Source organism: Aquarana catesbeiana, linkage group LG03 (assembly GCF_042186555.1).
Source record: "Aquarana catesbeiana isolate 2022-GZ linkage group LG03, ASM4218655v1, whole genome shotgun sequence".
NCBI lineage: Eukaryota > Metazoa > Chordata > Amphibia > Anura > Ranidae > Aquarana > Aquarana catesbeiana.
In genome coordinates, this window is record NC_133326.1 from 212,982,381 (window position 1) to 212,996,551 (window position 14,171).

Below are 14,171 nucleotides of genomic sequence, written 5' to 3' on the forward strand. Positions count from 1 at the left end.
AAGAAGGATGCCAAATATCGTTCTACTCGACAGTTAAATCTTTCAGATACGCTCATAATTTCCTCCCCTGATTAATGTAACCTTTTAAACATAACTTGGCAGGAATAGCTTGCAAAAAAAAAAAAAAAAAACACACATTCCCTATTGTAAAATGCCCTAAACATTCCATTGCTCTGTTTATCCAGGCAGTCAGTGAATTCCCTTCCCTCCTAATTAATTCTCATGTTTCATTCAGGTTTCTGCGACTCTGCAAGACTATGACCCACTTAACTCTACCAAAGACGTCAGTGTACAGAATTCCTGAACAAAGGCCGAGTCTCTGTACCTGCTTCTGGTACTCATCTGCAAACTACGAATGTTGCTTTGTTAGAATAAGCTATAAAAACACTTTTCTGACAAAATGGATAATATCAATGCAGTGATAGAACAAAGGTTGTAAACCTTTTGTCTCTGTTATTACTATAAAGGCTTTGAAAGCACCCTTTATGTACAATGGGAAATGTTTACTACAAACAATGAAGGCATTTTTTTATTTTTTTGTGTTCTTTTTTAGTTTTAAAAGTGGTAGTGGTGGGCATTTCCTTTTTTTTCATAACTATAAATGTTGCCAGTTAATAAAGTTAAGAGAGAAGTTCATCCTTAGTAACATGTAACATCCATAATTCAGGCTGTAACATGTTACTAATGCAGCAGCCTCGCGTCCTCCTGATCTCCCATTATGATAGCGGGCGGTTGATCCTCTTCCCGCACCCGCTCTCAAATTTTAAAAAACCTGACAGCTGTGCGGGGCTCTGTCCACACAGCCATATCTTTTATCCAAAGAGATCTGTGAATTAATGATCTACAAGTCCTGTCTGCCACTGCAAGAGACAGCTTGTAGTTCTTAGTAAACTACCAGGGCACTCATCAGCACCCTCATAGTTCACTAACACTTCCTGCAGCTGAGTAACTGTCCATCCCTATAGAGGTTTGGGCAAACAGCTGTCTGGAGTGTCTGCAGAAGCCTGATATTTTATCTGCAATCTACTGATCGTGGGTGCAATGCTTTGCAGGCTCCATGGTAAAAAAAAAACAAATGCAAGTACATGCAAAATCACATGCATTCAAATATAATCCACCAAAAGGAATTTGAGGTGTTAAAATATTTAATATGCTCAAATAATAATGTTAATTTTTATAATATTACAATAATAATAAAAAACGCTGCACAAATATTGTGGCAACATAGTAGGCTGCAACAGCCGCCATTTTATTCTCTAGGGCCTCCGTTAAAAAAAAAATATATATGTTTGGGGGTTCTAAGTAACTTTCTAACAAAAAAAAAAATGCAGATTTTTTACATGTATAAGAGAAATGTCAGAATTGGCCATGGGGTCAAGTGGTTAATCTAGTCGGAAGGTGTTCCATATGCCTCATATCTTTAGTACAAGGGCGGAGGGCGTTTGCTTTTAACTAATAGTGCTTGATCCTTATATCAGTGTTTCTGGGGTGTCTGCTGCGCGGTCCATCTTCCTGCCCCTTGCAGCAGCTGCACAGGCTTTGTACGGGATACATCACAGGACTCTGCAATATTTATTTTTTTTTAATTTTGTGATAGGTCCACTTTTAGTTCCGCATATAGTGCTCACACAGATGTTTACTATACAAAACAACAGGCTAACATGGAGGTTTCTCACTGACCACCAAACACAAAAGATGCAAAAGATAGTCAATAAGAACACAGAAATAAGGCCCCTTTCACACGAGGCGGACTCCGCTTCCACAGAGTCTGCCTCAGTCCGCCGGCTCAGTGGGAGATCAGTCCGTTGATCTCCGCTGAGCCAGCGGATGACAGGTCCCTCTCTGCTCACTGAGCGGGGAGGGGCTTCTCAGGCGCCGCTGCCACCTATGGAGGGATCGGATGAAAACGGACAGCATGTCCGTTTTCATCAGATCTCACCCGATCCGCCAGCGACGGACCTGGACGTAGGGCCATCCGTCTGCTTTTAGCGGATTGGAACTCTCTGCTGACATCCGTCGCACCATAGGCTAACATGGAGCGCCCGTTCAGGTCCGCCGTCAAAACTGACAGGCGGACCTAAACGGTCCGATCGTGTGAAAGGGGCCTTAGACTGATCACAGAGGAAAAATAGAAATAATCTGTATTACCCATAACAATTAGAATCTTCTTTTAACTATGAGAAAAGGAAAGATAATCTGATTGCATACTATGGGTACAGTAACGGAATTTAAGCCTGAAGTTGTTTATTACAGTCCAAGCTTACTTTATTATTTTCTAGAAAGATGCTGTTATGCTTTAAGACTCTAAGCAGGGATCTTCAAACTACAGCCGTCCAGCTGTTGCAGAACTACATGTCTCATGAGGCATTGTAAAACTCTGACATTCACAGACATGATAGAAATTTTAGTTCCTGAACAACTGGAGGGCCGTAGTTTGGAGATCCCCTGCTCTAAAGAATCCCAAAAATATACAGAATGAACAGATTTCTAAAGTCAGTCATATACATACACTTCGCAATTGATGCCATCAAGAGTCACTCGGACATCACTTTTAGATCCGGTTTCCAACAGCTCTCCACTTATTGTTATGTATGTGCCCCCAGCAAGCACGCCTTCAGTTGGCGTTACCAAAGTAGGTCGTGGATTCTAGGTATGAAAAAAAGGAGATATTTTATTTCACGTTATCTAGTGATGCAACATACAGTTTTCGATTCGGCAGTCATGAATCACATTACTGGTGTTTGTAGTACTGACCCAATGACAAAGATTTAAAGGAACCCTCAGCAAAACTAGAACATTTCCCATATGACATGCACTGGGATTTTTTTTTTTGCCCATTTTGGATGGAGTACAGGATAGTTAAAGCCCCTGTGGTTTTTCTCTTACCAGGGAGATTTTCTTTCACCTATCGTAGAGTTAACAGGAAGTGAGAAAAAAAGAAAACCTCTCTCCAACCTAAAGAAAATTCCTTCTAAGGCAGTTGTTAATAGAACAAGTCTCGCCACTGGAAGATTTCTCATCTATTTCTGGTTTGGTGACAACCTAAAATTTTAGATTTTCCTCTAACTTTCAGTGTCAGTCACTAAGACAAAGAACGAGTGAACCTCCCCCTTAGATATATTGAGTGTCATGCATCATTGCTCCTAACTAACCCTCATTTGGAACCAAATCTTTCTGTCCCTTTTTCCTCCTCAGTGGTCCCTTTTTTGCCCTGCAGTATAGACCTTTATAACATTAACTGTTTACCTACCAAAAGTGCACTACACTAAACCTTTCAAATGACTTTTAGATTATATTTCTTATTTGCACTATAGCCTCCAAAAACATTGTAGCAGGGGCTACATTAGGGGCGGACCCTTTCAGGATGCCGGGCGCATGGATTCCATGTGAGGTGGGTGGTTTTTTGAAGCACTGATTAGAGGCTCTAATAGGCTTCAAAATAGGGTGGGCACTGTTTGAAACCTCCCCCCCAAAAAAAATTAATTACCACCAGCTGCCACTGTAATGTAGGCCTTGGATTAGCATACAAAGACTGCAAAAAATTAATCTACCCCAGCCTGGTATTACTGGTGAATGTTTACTAGCTGTGCTGCTGGCATAAAATCATAAGAACCAGGTATTATAGCAAAACAGAGGAGATGTGGTTTGTGGTGAACTTTTGTGCATCCAAATGCAATCAAAGTTTAACATGCATTGCCTTGGTTTTAATAGACTGCTGTGTTGACTTCCAACCTTGGCAATGCCACTTTTTTCCCCTGGAGAAATATGTATTCTGTGGATAACTTTGAATTTGTATAAAGCATCCTCATTAATGTATTCCATAAATGAAAGAAGAAGCAAACAGAAGCTTCTTGGAGTCCCAAAAGGGCAGATGTCAGCTTTGATCTGGAGCTACCGTGCCAGAGAGCATCAGAAATTCCACACTTCCTGTATGCACTAGGAAGAGAGCCAAGAAAAGTCGACAGCTTGTTGGTACCCCTATTTGAAGCCGACACTATCCTCTGACACAAAGGAAGCACAGAGCTTAGATCGGAAGGAGCTGATGCAGTGGTGTCAGCATCAGTCTACAACTCATTTACATTGCCTCTAGTTATGATAGGAACTAGGGAAGGATCACAGAAGCTGAGCCATAAGCATCACAGGATTAGGTCCTACGGCATTCTAACCTGTCATTTTCCTGAGCATTGTCACAAAGCAGAAAAGCATTGTTGTTCATCAGTGAAAAGCTTATCAGCTGAAGCTTTCCATAACTATAAAATGGAATATTACAATATACTTTTATCAAATTTGCAGATAGCACTTTTAACCACTTCCCGACCGCCGCACGACTATGTACGTCCTAAGTTTGAACGGGGATATCGTTGTTATGGCAGCAGCTAGCTGCCATAACACCGGTATCCCCGTTTTCGTGCGGCGGCCGGCTTTCAGATAAAAGTGGTCCCTGCGGCGGATTCGGTGGCGGGAGAGGGCCCCCCCCCCCCCCTCCCGCCGCGATCCGGTGCCCTCCGCCGCTTACCGGAGCCATCGGTAGCGGCGGAGGCGATCGCGTCCTCTGCCGTTGTGTGTCAGGAGATGAGTGAGGCCAAGATGGCGCTCACTCGTCTCCAAGATACTGCTGGGCGGAAGCGACGTCAAAACGTCACTTCCGTCCACGCCTCTTAAAGGCATATTTTTTCAAATGTCATTTTTCTAAATGACTTTTTTTTTTTTTTTTTTTATTGCATTTTAGTGTAAATATGAGATCTGAGGTCTTTTTGACCCCAGATCTCATATTTAAGAGGTCCTGCCATGCTTTTTTCTATTACAAGGGATGTTTACATTCCTTGTAATAGGAATAAAAGTGACACATTTTTTTTTTTTTTAAACAGTGTAAAAATAAATAAAATATTTTAAAATAAATAATAAAAAAAAAAATTTTTTAAAACCCCCCTGTCCCGACGAGCTTGCGCGCAGAAGCGAACGCATACGCGAGTAGCGCCCGCATATGAAAACGGAAAATATGCAACCTGTAGAATTTTTTAAACGTCGCCTATGGAGATTTTTGAGGGTAAAAGTTTGACGCCATTCCACGAGCGGGCGCAATTTTCAAGCATGACATGTTGGGTATCAATTTACTTGGCGTAACATTATATTTCACAATATTAAAAAAAATTGGGATAACTTTACTGTTGTTTTATTTTTTTATTCAAAAAAGTGAATTTTTTCCAAAAAAAAGTGCGCTTATAAGACCGCTGCGCAAATACGGTGCAAAAAAAAGTATTGCAATGACCGCCATTGTATTCTCTAGGGTGTTAGAAGAAAAACCATATATAATGTTTGGGGGTTCTAAGTAATTTTCTAGCAGAAAAACCTGTTTTAAACATGTAAACACCTAAAATCCAAAACAAGGCTGGTCCTTAAGTGGTTAAACATACACACACACACTTGAATACATGCCATAAAACCTAGCCCTTTGAAACTCATGACAAACATTTTGTTGAGACTTCGTTTAGGATTGGCTGATTCAGTTATGTGGTATTTAAAGACATTTCTCCATGAAAGGTCACATTCACACCAGTGTGCTGCGGTAATGAGCACATGTAACATGCTTTACATGCGTCAGCGCAACATGGTGCCATTCCTTCTGAGTGGTACCCCAATGCACTTTTCCAGCACATCACACTACTGTGAATTATGGTGCGCTGCTATAAAATCCTACATGCTGATTTTTTAGTTATTTGCAGTGCGTTAGGCAGCCCATTGAAACAAATGGTCTGTCTTATGGCAGCACATGCTAGTGTTAACACACTTCAGTGGATCGGGCTTCTGCAAATGGACCCTATTTGATCCTATTGTAAGTCAGTTAGCTGACTGCTAAATGGCAATTAACAGAAAATCATTCATCTAACAGCTGTGCTTTTAACTATGGATTAAATAGTTAAAAATAGCCTCTACTGAGAAAAATTTGTGGGTTGACCTGTTGAGCAATGTACTTGTCTAGTGGTCTCTGGCTTCAATACTTTGAATAAACTTTCTTTTATGCATACTTAGTCCAGGTTAGTGACAAAGTAATAAAGCCACTAAACCACCATGATAGCCAGGTAGAAAAAAACATTTAAAAATCAGCGCATGAATTTATTTTTACCACAAGTTTTCCTTCAAAAATGGTTTCCTTCAGTGTCTGTAAAACAGCCATAAGGGACAGACTGGAGGCAGGGGACATGAAGTGTCCTATATTGAAGTTCAATCAACATTTAACATGCCTTTCAGAGTTGCTTGATAGTTTGCTACAAATAACACAAACATGTCGTCTTTGTTAGGCCCCATGTACACTGCTGCTGGTAAACGGATGTTTAGAGGCAGTTGGATGCTTTTTTTAATGTCATTTTTAGGCAGTTGCGTTTATAAGCTTTTCTTTGAAGGCAAAAAAATTAGTTCAGATGCCGAAGTTTCCGATGCAAAATGCCGCTAAACGTGGCACTGGCGTTTAGTCGCGTTTTTGTTTTAGAAGCGTTTTTACAGGTGCCCTATTTTTTTACATTACAAAACTTAAAAATGATAGCAAATGATGAAAAAGCACTGAAAAATGTTTTAAAAGCTTGTAATTGCTTGCTATGCTTCATAGACCATTTATATACCCCTAATGAGGCCATGATCCAATCCAATACACCACTAGCATTGCTGTTAGCCAAAGTATATTGGAATTTGACCTACAGTGGAACCTCGGATTACGAGCATAATCTGTTCCAGGAGAATGCTCGTAATCCAAAGTACTCAAAGTGAGTTTCCCCATTAAAGTCAATGGAAACGAAAATAATCTGTTCTGCATTGACTTCAATAGCATGCAATACCGCATGTGGCCAGAGGCGGGGGGGGGGGGGGGGGCGCAGGAGAGCCTCGGAAACAGCCGGAAAGGCCAGAGGACAGCTCTCCTGACCTCGGCAAACCTCAGAAAGGCTTGGGAACGTAGTATTTCCGAGCCTTTCCGAGCATTTCCGAACCGCTCCAAACGGCTACGATCAGCGCAGTTTGGCTCCGCTTGGCTCTGGCGCCCCCCCACCTCAGGCCAAACGCGGTACTGCACACCGCTTTGGCCTGAATCCTGCTCGTTTTGTGAGACAACACTCGCAAACCGAGTTAAGATTTTAAAAAATACAGTGCTCGTATTGCGAAACGCTCATTAACCGCGTTACTCGCAATCCGAGGTTCCACTGTATATGTTGTTAGATTTCAACCAGATGACCCCACCATTGAGCTTTACCTCTGACTAGATCAAACAGTTGCATGAAATTTAGGGTTAGGGGGTTATAGTTAGGGTTTTCCCCTTGAAGATCAAGTTTAGGGTATGGTAAGGGTTATGGTTTCCCATTAGGGTTAGGGGGTTATGGTTAGGGTTTTCCCCAAGAACAGGTTAGGGTTTCCGGTTAGGGGGTTATGGTTGAAGAACAAGTTAGGGTTAGGGTTTCCGGTTAGGGTTAATTAAAAATATTTAAAAAATTGCAATTAAAATTAGCATAAAAGACACAAAATAAATTAACAGAAAAAATGAAATTACACATACAGCTTTAAAAAAAAAAAAAAAAAAAAAAAATTCTAGTAATTGCAATTTAAAAATTAAATATATTTAAAAAATTGCAATTAAATTTTGCATAAAGAAAGACAAAATAAAAAAATAAAAAAAATGAAATTACATTTACAGCTTATAATAAAATAAAAAAAAAAAATACTAATCAATTGCAATTTAAAAATTAAATATTACAAAAATTGCAATTAAATTTTGCATATAAAAGACAAAATAAATAAATGAAAAAATGAAATTACATATACAGCTTATATAAAAAAAACAAAAAAAAACAAACAAACAACATATACCAATCAATTGCAATTTAAAAAATTAGCATTTTTCCCTCACATAAGCTCATTATGGGATCCATAGTAAAAGCACCGAAACTGAGGTAGATACAACTACACTGCTGCTCTCTCAGCTGCTGCTAATCACTCTGGTCTCACAGAATGGCTGAAATAGTTAAATAATACTGTTTTTTGGGCTTTGGGAGGGTCCTATGATGTTATCTTAAAAGCTCCTAGACACAAACGTGGTAAAACGCTGTATGCAAACACGGCAAAACGGGCGTTTTTAAACGCCGGTTTCAAGCTGTCAAAAAATGTGTTCAGAGGAGGTTGCCTCAGCGTCCCGTGTACATTAAGCCTTACAGGTTTTAAAAAATGAACAGGAACGCTACTAATAAAACACACACATGATTTACACAAACATTAAGGGAAAGTAGTGCATGTCTGACCGTTTTATAATCTCCTTACCTCCTTCTGGGCAGTACAGTGACCGCACCGTCTATTGCAATAAAAATAATTTTTTTTTTTTTTTTTTTTTTTTTACACATTTCTCCACTGACCTGGTATGTAAATGTAAGGATGTCCGGTGACACTCCTTCCTTCCCCTTCACTTTTATCTGAATGTTTCCCGCTTTTCCACTACCGGCTTGTCCCACCTCACATACAACCCTATGCATAACAGAAGATAGTTAAAAATGCAGCACAATACATTTTTATCCCATAATAATGATGCACAATATAAAATATATCATTTAGTGTTAGAGAATGCAATTTTAAACAAGAGCTCAGATTAATGTTGTCACCATGTCGCAGAACAGTATTATTCCAATTGTGCTGAGCGTTAGCCTTGTGGACACATGATCACCAACAGAGCTCTGTAAGCTCTCCAAAAACATGATCACTAAACAATACATTTTAAACCTAGGGCTACACAAGTGACTAAATATTTCTGCTACTAAAAGATTTCACTTGGATGTTATCTCATTAGCTACACATTTATTGTAGGATGCTGTAAAAGTGATGACTGCCAACATAGCAAAGAGATTTAACTGTCCTAGCCTTAGGTAGACCATACTGTACATTACGCAAATTTCTTTCATTCAACTTGAAGAAAATCGTTTCATTCCCCCATCAGCACTGTGTGAATCCCTCCCACTATGTTATTGTATTCTGACAGTGGGAGGTTTTCCCCACCATCAGAATACAATGATCACTGCTGCTGGCGATCGTATAAAAAACAAAAAGCCATCGATCGACTTAAGTACAACCAGTTTGCTGGATGGATCAAAATTCAGCCGATTCCTGTTGAACCAGCCAAATTTTGATCCATCTATGACCAGCTTTAGGCTATCCTGCATTAAAGTGGTTGTAAACCTCAGACATTAAATATGAGCAAAACATATCCTTCTATAGTGTGCACTTATCTTAGTCCAGGGCAGCAAGTACCATTTCTGTCTGCTGCCGCCTCCTTTCTCTGTAATCAGCATGAGTCACTTCTAGCAAGTTTCCCTGACACCAAGAGGTAAAAAGGTGACATGGAAGGGAGCTACAGCACACAGCCTGTGATTGACAGCCTCAGCACTGTTCCTGTACTAAATGTGTAGAGGGGTGTGTTCTTTCCCTCCAATCAGCTCCCAAGCCTCTCCTCATCAATCTCTGCAGAGTTTAACCTCAGCTCCCCACCCCCTGCTTTCTGTAAGCTCAGATAAGCTGTATAAAATTCTGTCCTTTGAATGGATGTATAGAAGAGAAGACTGCATATAAACAGGTATAACTCATGTAGGAGGATCACAACCCAAGCGCCAATCATTTTCCAGTTGATTTGTCCAAACCTTCAACAGTTGGGTATCCCTGCAGGGGACTTGACCCAGTGCAGGACTTTAATTCCAATAAGCCAGCAGTCCTTCTCACATCAGATATTAATTTAAAAAGTACATACACTCTATTATCCCATTACAACGTATTTGTTTAGCTGTATAATTCATATAAAAATGTGCAAACATTTTGGTTTTATTTGTAGATGGAACCCTAAAATGATGGTAATGAGAAAAGTAGTACAGTTTTTGCCATTGCTTTAGTTTTAGCACTGTCTAAGTCAGCCTCTCTCAACCGGTGTTCCGTGGCACACTGGTGTGCCCCCTATAGGTCCTCAGGTGTGGACCGCGGGATCATGGTAGAGAAGGGATGTCAGATGAACCCGATCCCCCGATCCCCTGCCGAACTGTACATCAGCACTGTAAGGGAGCTCCTTCAGCCTCAACAAAGTGAAAGTAAAGGGATGGGGGAGTGTGCTGTGCTCTCTGCTTCCCCCTACAGTGCAGTACCAGTGTGAGGAAAGGTACTGTGCTAGAACTTTTTAAAGGGCTTTGTACATGTGTGTGTACATGAGTGTGTACGTGTGTGTATACGTGTGTGTGTGTGTACATGAGTGTGTACGTGTGTGTGTGTACGTGTGTGTGTGTGTACGTGTGTGTGTGTGTACGTGTGTGTGTGTGTGTGTACGTGTGTGTGTGTGTACGTGTGTGTGTGTGTGTGTACGTGTGTGTGTGTGTACGTGTGTGTGTGTGTACGTGTGTGTGTGTGTACGTGTGTGTGTGTGTACGTGTGTGTGTGTGTACGTGTGTGTGTGTGTACGTGTGTGTGTGTGTACGTGTGTGTGTGTACGTGTGTGTGTGTACGTGTGTGTGTGTACGTGTGTGTGTGTACGTGTGTGTGTGTGTACGTGTGTGTGTGTACGTGTGGGTGTACGTGTGGGTGTGTGTGTACGTGTGTGTGTGTGTACGTGTGTGTGTGTGTACACGTGTGCATGCATATGTGTGTGTACACGTGTTTGTACATGTGTCTGTATGCATGTGTATGCATGAGTGTGCGCATTTGTCTTCTTTGTGTGTGTTTGTATATGTTACTTTTAAACCGGACCCCCCTATTCCTGTACCATCAGAAGTGTTTTTTTAGGGCTGGTTTGTAATAGCAGCAAGGACTGCTGCTCCTCTGAAAAAAGCAATCCATGCTCAGATTGCGTTCAGAGGTATTTGGCAGGTGGTAAAAAGGCAATATGTTGCCTCCTTACCCGTAAATGCAGCATCACAGTGCAATGCACGTTGCTGGGTGGTTGCAGCCCCATTCACCCTGGGTATACCTCCAGCTGCAGCCACAGCATGTGTACACCCCCAGCTGCTACCTCTGCAGCTAAAGGTGGAGCAGTTGGGGGTGGTAAAAACAGCTCAACTATGTGGTTACACTGCCCCTCCAACCTGACATGTGAACAAGCCCTTGGTTCACATCTGTGTGGATGCGTGTAGTAAGGCAGCCAATTAATTTAAATGGGCTTCCCTACCTGCAGAAATGCAGGGAAAGAAGTCCCCGACCCTTTTTTAAAATTCCACTAAAAGCACCCCATGTTTGCCAATGTGTGGGGTACCATTAAGAATTAATGGCACCCTAAAGAGCAGAGCATCTGTCTGTGTGTCAGGAACGAGCACGATTTTGCGCGTTTTCCACGACACACAGTAACGTGAACCAAGTCTAGGACAAGGGTGTCTCAAGACAGAAAATATTTTTTAAGGGCGCCCCAACTGGAAAAAGGTTGAGAAACACTGGCCTATATCTCTGACCTGGATGAAATGTAGAGATAATGAACGCTAGCACTTTACTGATTCTCTTTTAGGCCTCATGCACACGTTTTTGGAAATTTTTACAGCAGACGTTTTTTTCTACAGTCAATAAACTCCCCATCATGTTATCCTATGTGTCCATGCACACACAGGCTGTTATCAGCAGTTTTTGGCTGGGGTGTTTTTTGGCTTTAAAAAAAAACCCCAAAACTAGTGGGTTCTGAGAGGAGTTTTTCAGCTGTTTTCAGTCTCACATAAAAAAAACGCGGGTAAACGCCGATAAACGCTAAAAAACGCGGCTCACCAGCGTTTAACGATTTTGATTCATTGAAATAAAAAAAAAAAAAAAACGCTAAGAAACGCTATTGCAAAAACGTTAAAACTTTGAAAAACTCACTGCAAAGCTACTGGCATTTTTATAACGTTATTTTAATGTCCAGTGTGCATGAGGCCCAACAGGTAAGTAATAGTGCTTTTCATGGTTCCCTGGGAATAAACAAGCAGTTAACATTTGCAGTGCAAACACAGCCCTACAGCAAGGGAGGTCTTTAGTTTGTCAGAGTTCAGCTTTAAAGAAAGATCAACATATCAACAACATGCTAGGTGTGACAGTGGCAAATATTATATCATTATACATTCAATTCATAAAGTGATCTGTCAAAAGACTGAAATATCAAATGCCCTTAAAATGAACACATCATAGCAAACCCTATGAAAGTATCAAGGCCTAATCACAAGCAGAACCTGCTCCACATAGTGCTCACATGTTCTATGATAAATCCCGGCACTGCTGTGGATATCACATCAGTCTACAGCAGACATGATCAATACTCTTATATTTCAAGTCTGGCATAAAGGAATTGAATTAGAGTCTATTTATTACAACAAGCTCATTAAGTGCATACAAATACTACAGTGACAGACGGGAAATTTCCACATTTAGAGATGCTAGCTTCCGGACCTGTGTAGTGTCTCACACCATGAAATGTTGTTAAGTTATTCCTATCAGAAATGAAGACTGCAAAAAACACAATTATTCAGGCCTTTTTCTGACACCTTTCTCACAGGATCTTACTACAAAAGGAAATACCCAAATTCTACTGCTATAACATTTTAGCTACACTGACCACTTCTGGACCGCCGCACGCAGATATACTGCGGCAGGGTGGTCCTCCTGTGCCAAATCAAGTACCTGTACGTGATTTCATGCACTGGGTCTGGGGTGCGCGCCACCAGCAACCTGCTCCGATTGGACACAGCAGGAGCCAATCAGCGGGTCCGATGCACCCAATGTTCGCTGGTGCCTCGCAATTGTGCTGAGGCAAGGCAGACCCCTGTTCAGTGAGAGGAGAAAATGGAGCTCTTGTGTTCCTGCAGGAACACAGATCTCGGTCTGTCCCCAGTCAACGTTTCCTCCACATAGTTATAAAGCACTCCCTAGGAGCACATTTAACCCTTTGATTACCCCTAATGTTAACCCCTTCCTTGCCAGTGTCATTAGTACAGTGACATTGCATTTTTGTTTTTAGCACTGATCACTGTATTGGTGTCACTGGTCCCCAAAATTGTCACTTAGTGTCCGATTTGTCCGTCGCAATCCTGATAAAAAAAATTGCTGATTGCCACCATTACTAGTAAAAACAAAAAAAATCCATTAATACAGTATCTTACAAAAGTGAGTATAGCCCTCACATTTTTGTAAATATTTTAATATATATTTTCATGTGACATCACTGAAGAAATGACACTTTGCTACAATGTAAAGTAGTGAGTGTACAGCGTGTATAACCGTATAAATTTTCTGTCCCCTCAAAATATCTCAACACGCAGCCATTAATGTCTAAACCGCTGGCAACAAAAGTGAGTACACCCCTAAGTGAAAATGTCCAAATTGGGCCCAATCAGCCATTTTCCCTCCCCAGTGTCATGTGACTCATTAGTGTTACAAGGTCTTAGGCGTGAATGGGGAGTGGGTGTGTTAAATTTGGTGTCATCGCTCTCACTCTCTCATACTGGTCACTGGATGGTTTGGGGGTCAGTCCTTCAGTGCTCAGATCATATGCCGCACTCTGCATCAGATTGGTTTGCATGGCTGTCGTCCCAGAAGGAAGCGTCTTCTAAAGATGATGCAGAAGAAAGCCTGTAAACAGTTTGCTGAAGACAAGCAGACTAAGGACATGGATTACTGGAATGATGTTCTGTGGTCTGATGAGACCAAGATAAACTTATTTGGTCAGATGGTATCAAGCGTGTGTGGCGGCAACCAGGTGAGGAGTACAAAGACAAGTGTGTCTTGCCTACAGTCAAGCATGGTGGTTGGAGTGTCATGGTCTGGGGCTGCAGGAGTACTGCCGGCACTGGGGAGCTACAGTTCATTGAGGGAACCATGAATGCCAACATGTACTGTGATCTACTAAAGCAGAGCATGATCCCCTCCCTTCGGAGACTGGGCAGCAGGGCAGTATTCCAACATGATAACGACCCCAAACACACCTCCAAGATGACCACTGCCTTGCTAAAGAAGCTGAGGGTAAAGGTGATGGACTGGCCAAGCATGTTCCAGACCTAAACCCTTTTGAGCATCTGTGGGACATCCTCAACTGGAAGGTGGAAGATCACAAGGTCTCTAACATCCACCAGCTCCGTGATGTCATCATGGAGGAGTGGAAGACAACTCCAGTGGCAACCTGTGAAGCTCTGGTGAACTCCATGCCCAAGAGGGTTAAG

General features: G+C 41.5%; 1 protein-coding gene across 3 annotated transcripts in view; it reads right to left on the reverse strand.

Annotated features, from left to right (window-relative positions):
• PLXNB2 (plexin B2) overlaps positions 1–14,171 on the reverse strand; it is a 323,100-nt gene that overhangs the window by 68,279 nt on the left and 240,650 nt on the right. For all 3 annotated transcript variants that reach the window (XM_073619756.1, XM_073619757.1, XM_073619758.1), the window contains 2 exons: positions 8,391–8,499; positions 2,510–2,646 (listed from right to left, as the gene is read on the reverse strand). In XM_073619756.1, the coding sequence (XP_073475857.1) occupies positions 2,510–2,646; positions 8,391–8,499 (246 nt within the window). The remainder of the gene's footprint in view (positions 1–2,509; positions 2,647–8,390; positions 8,500–14,171) is intronic.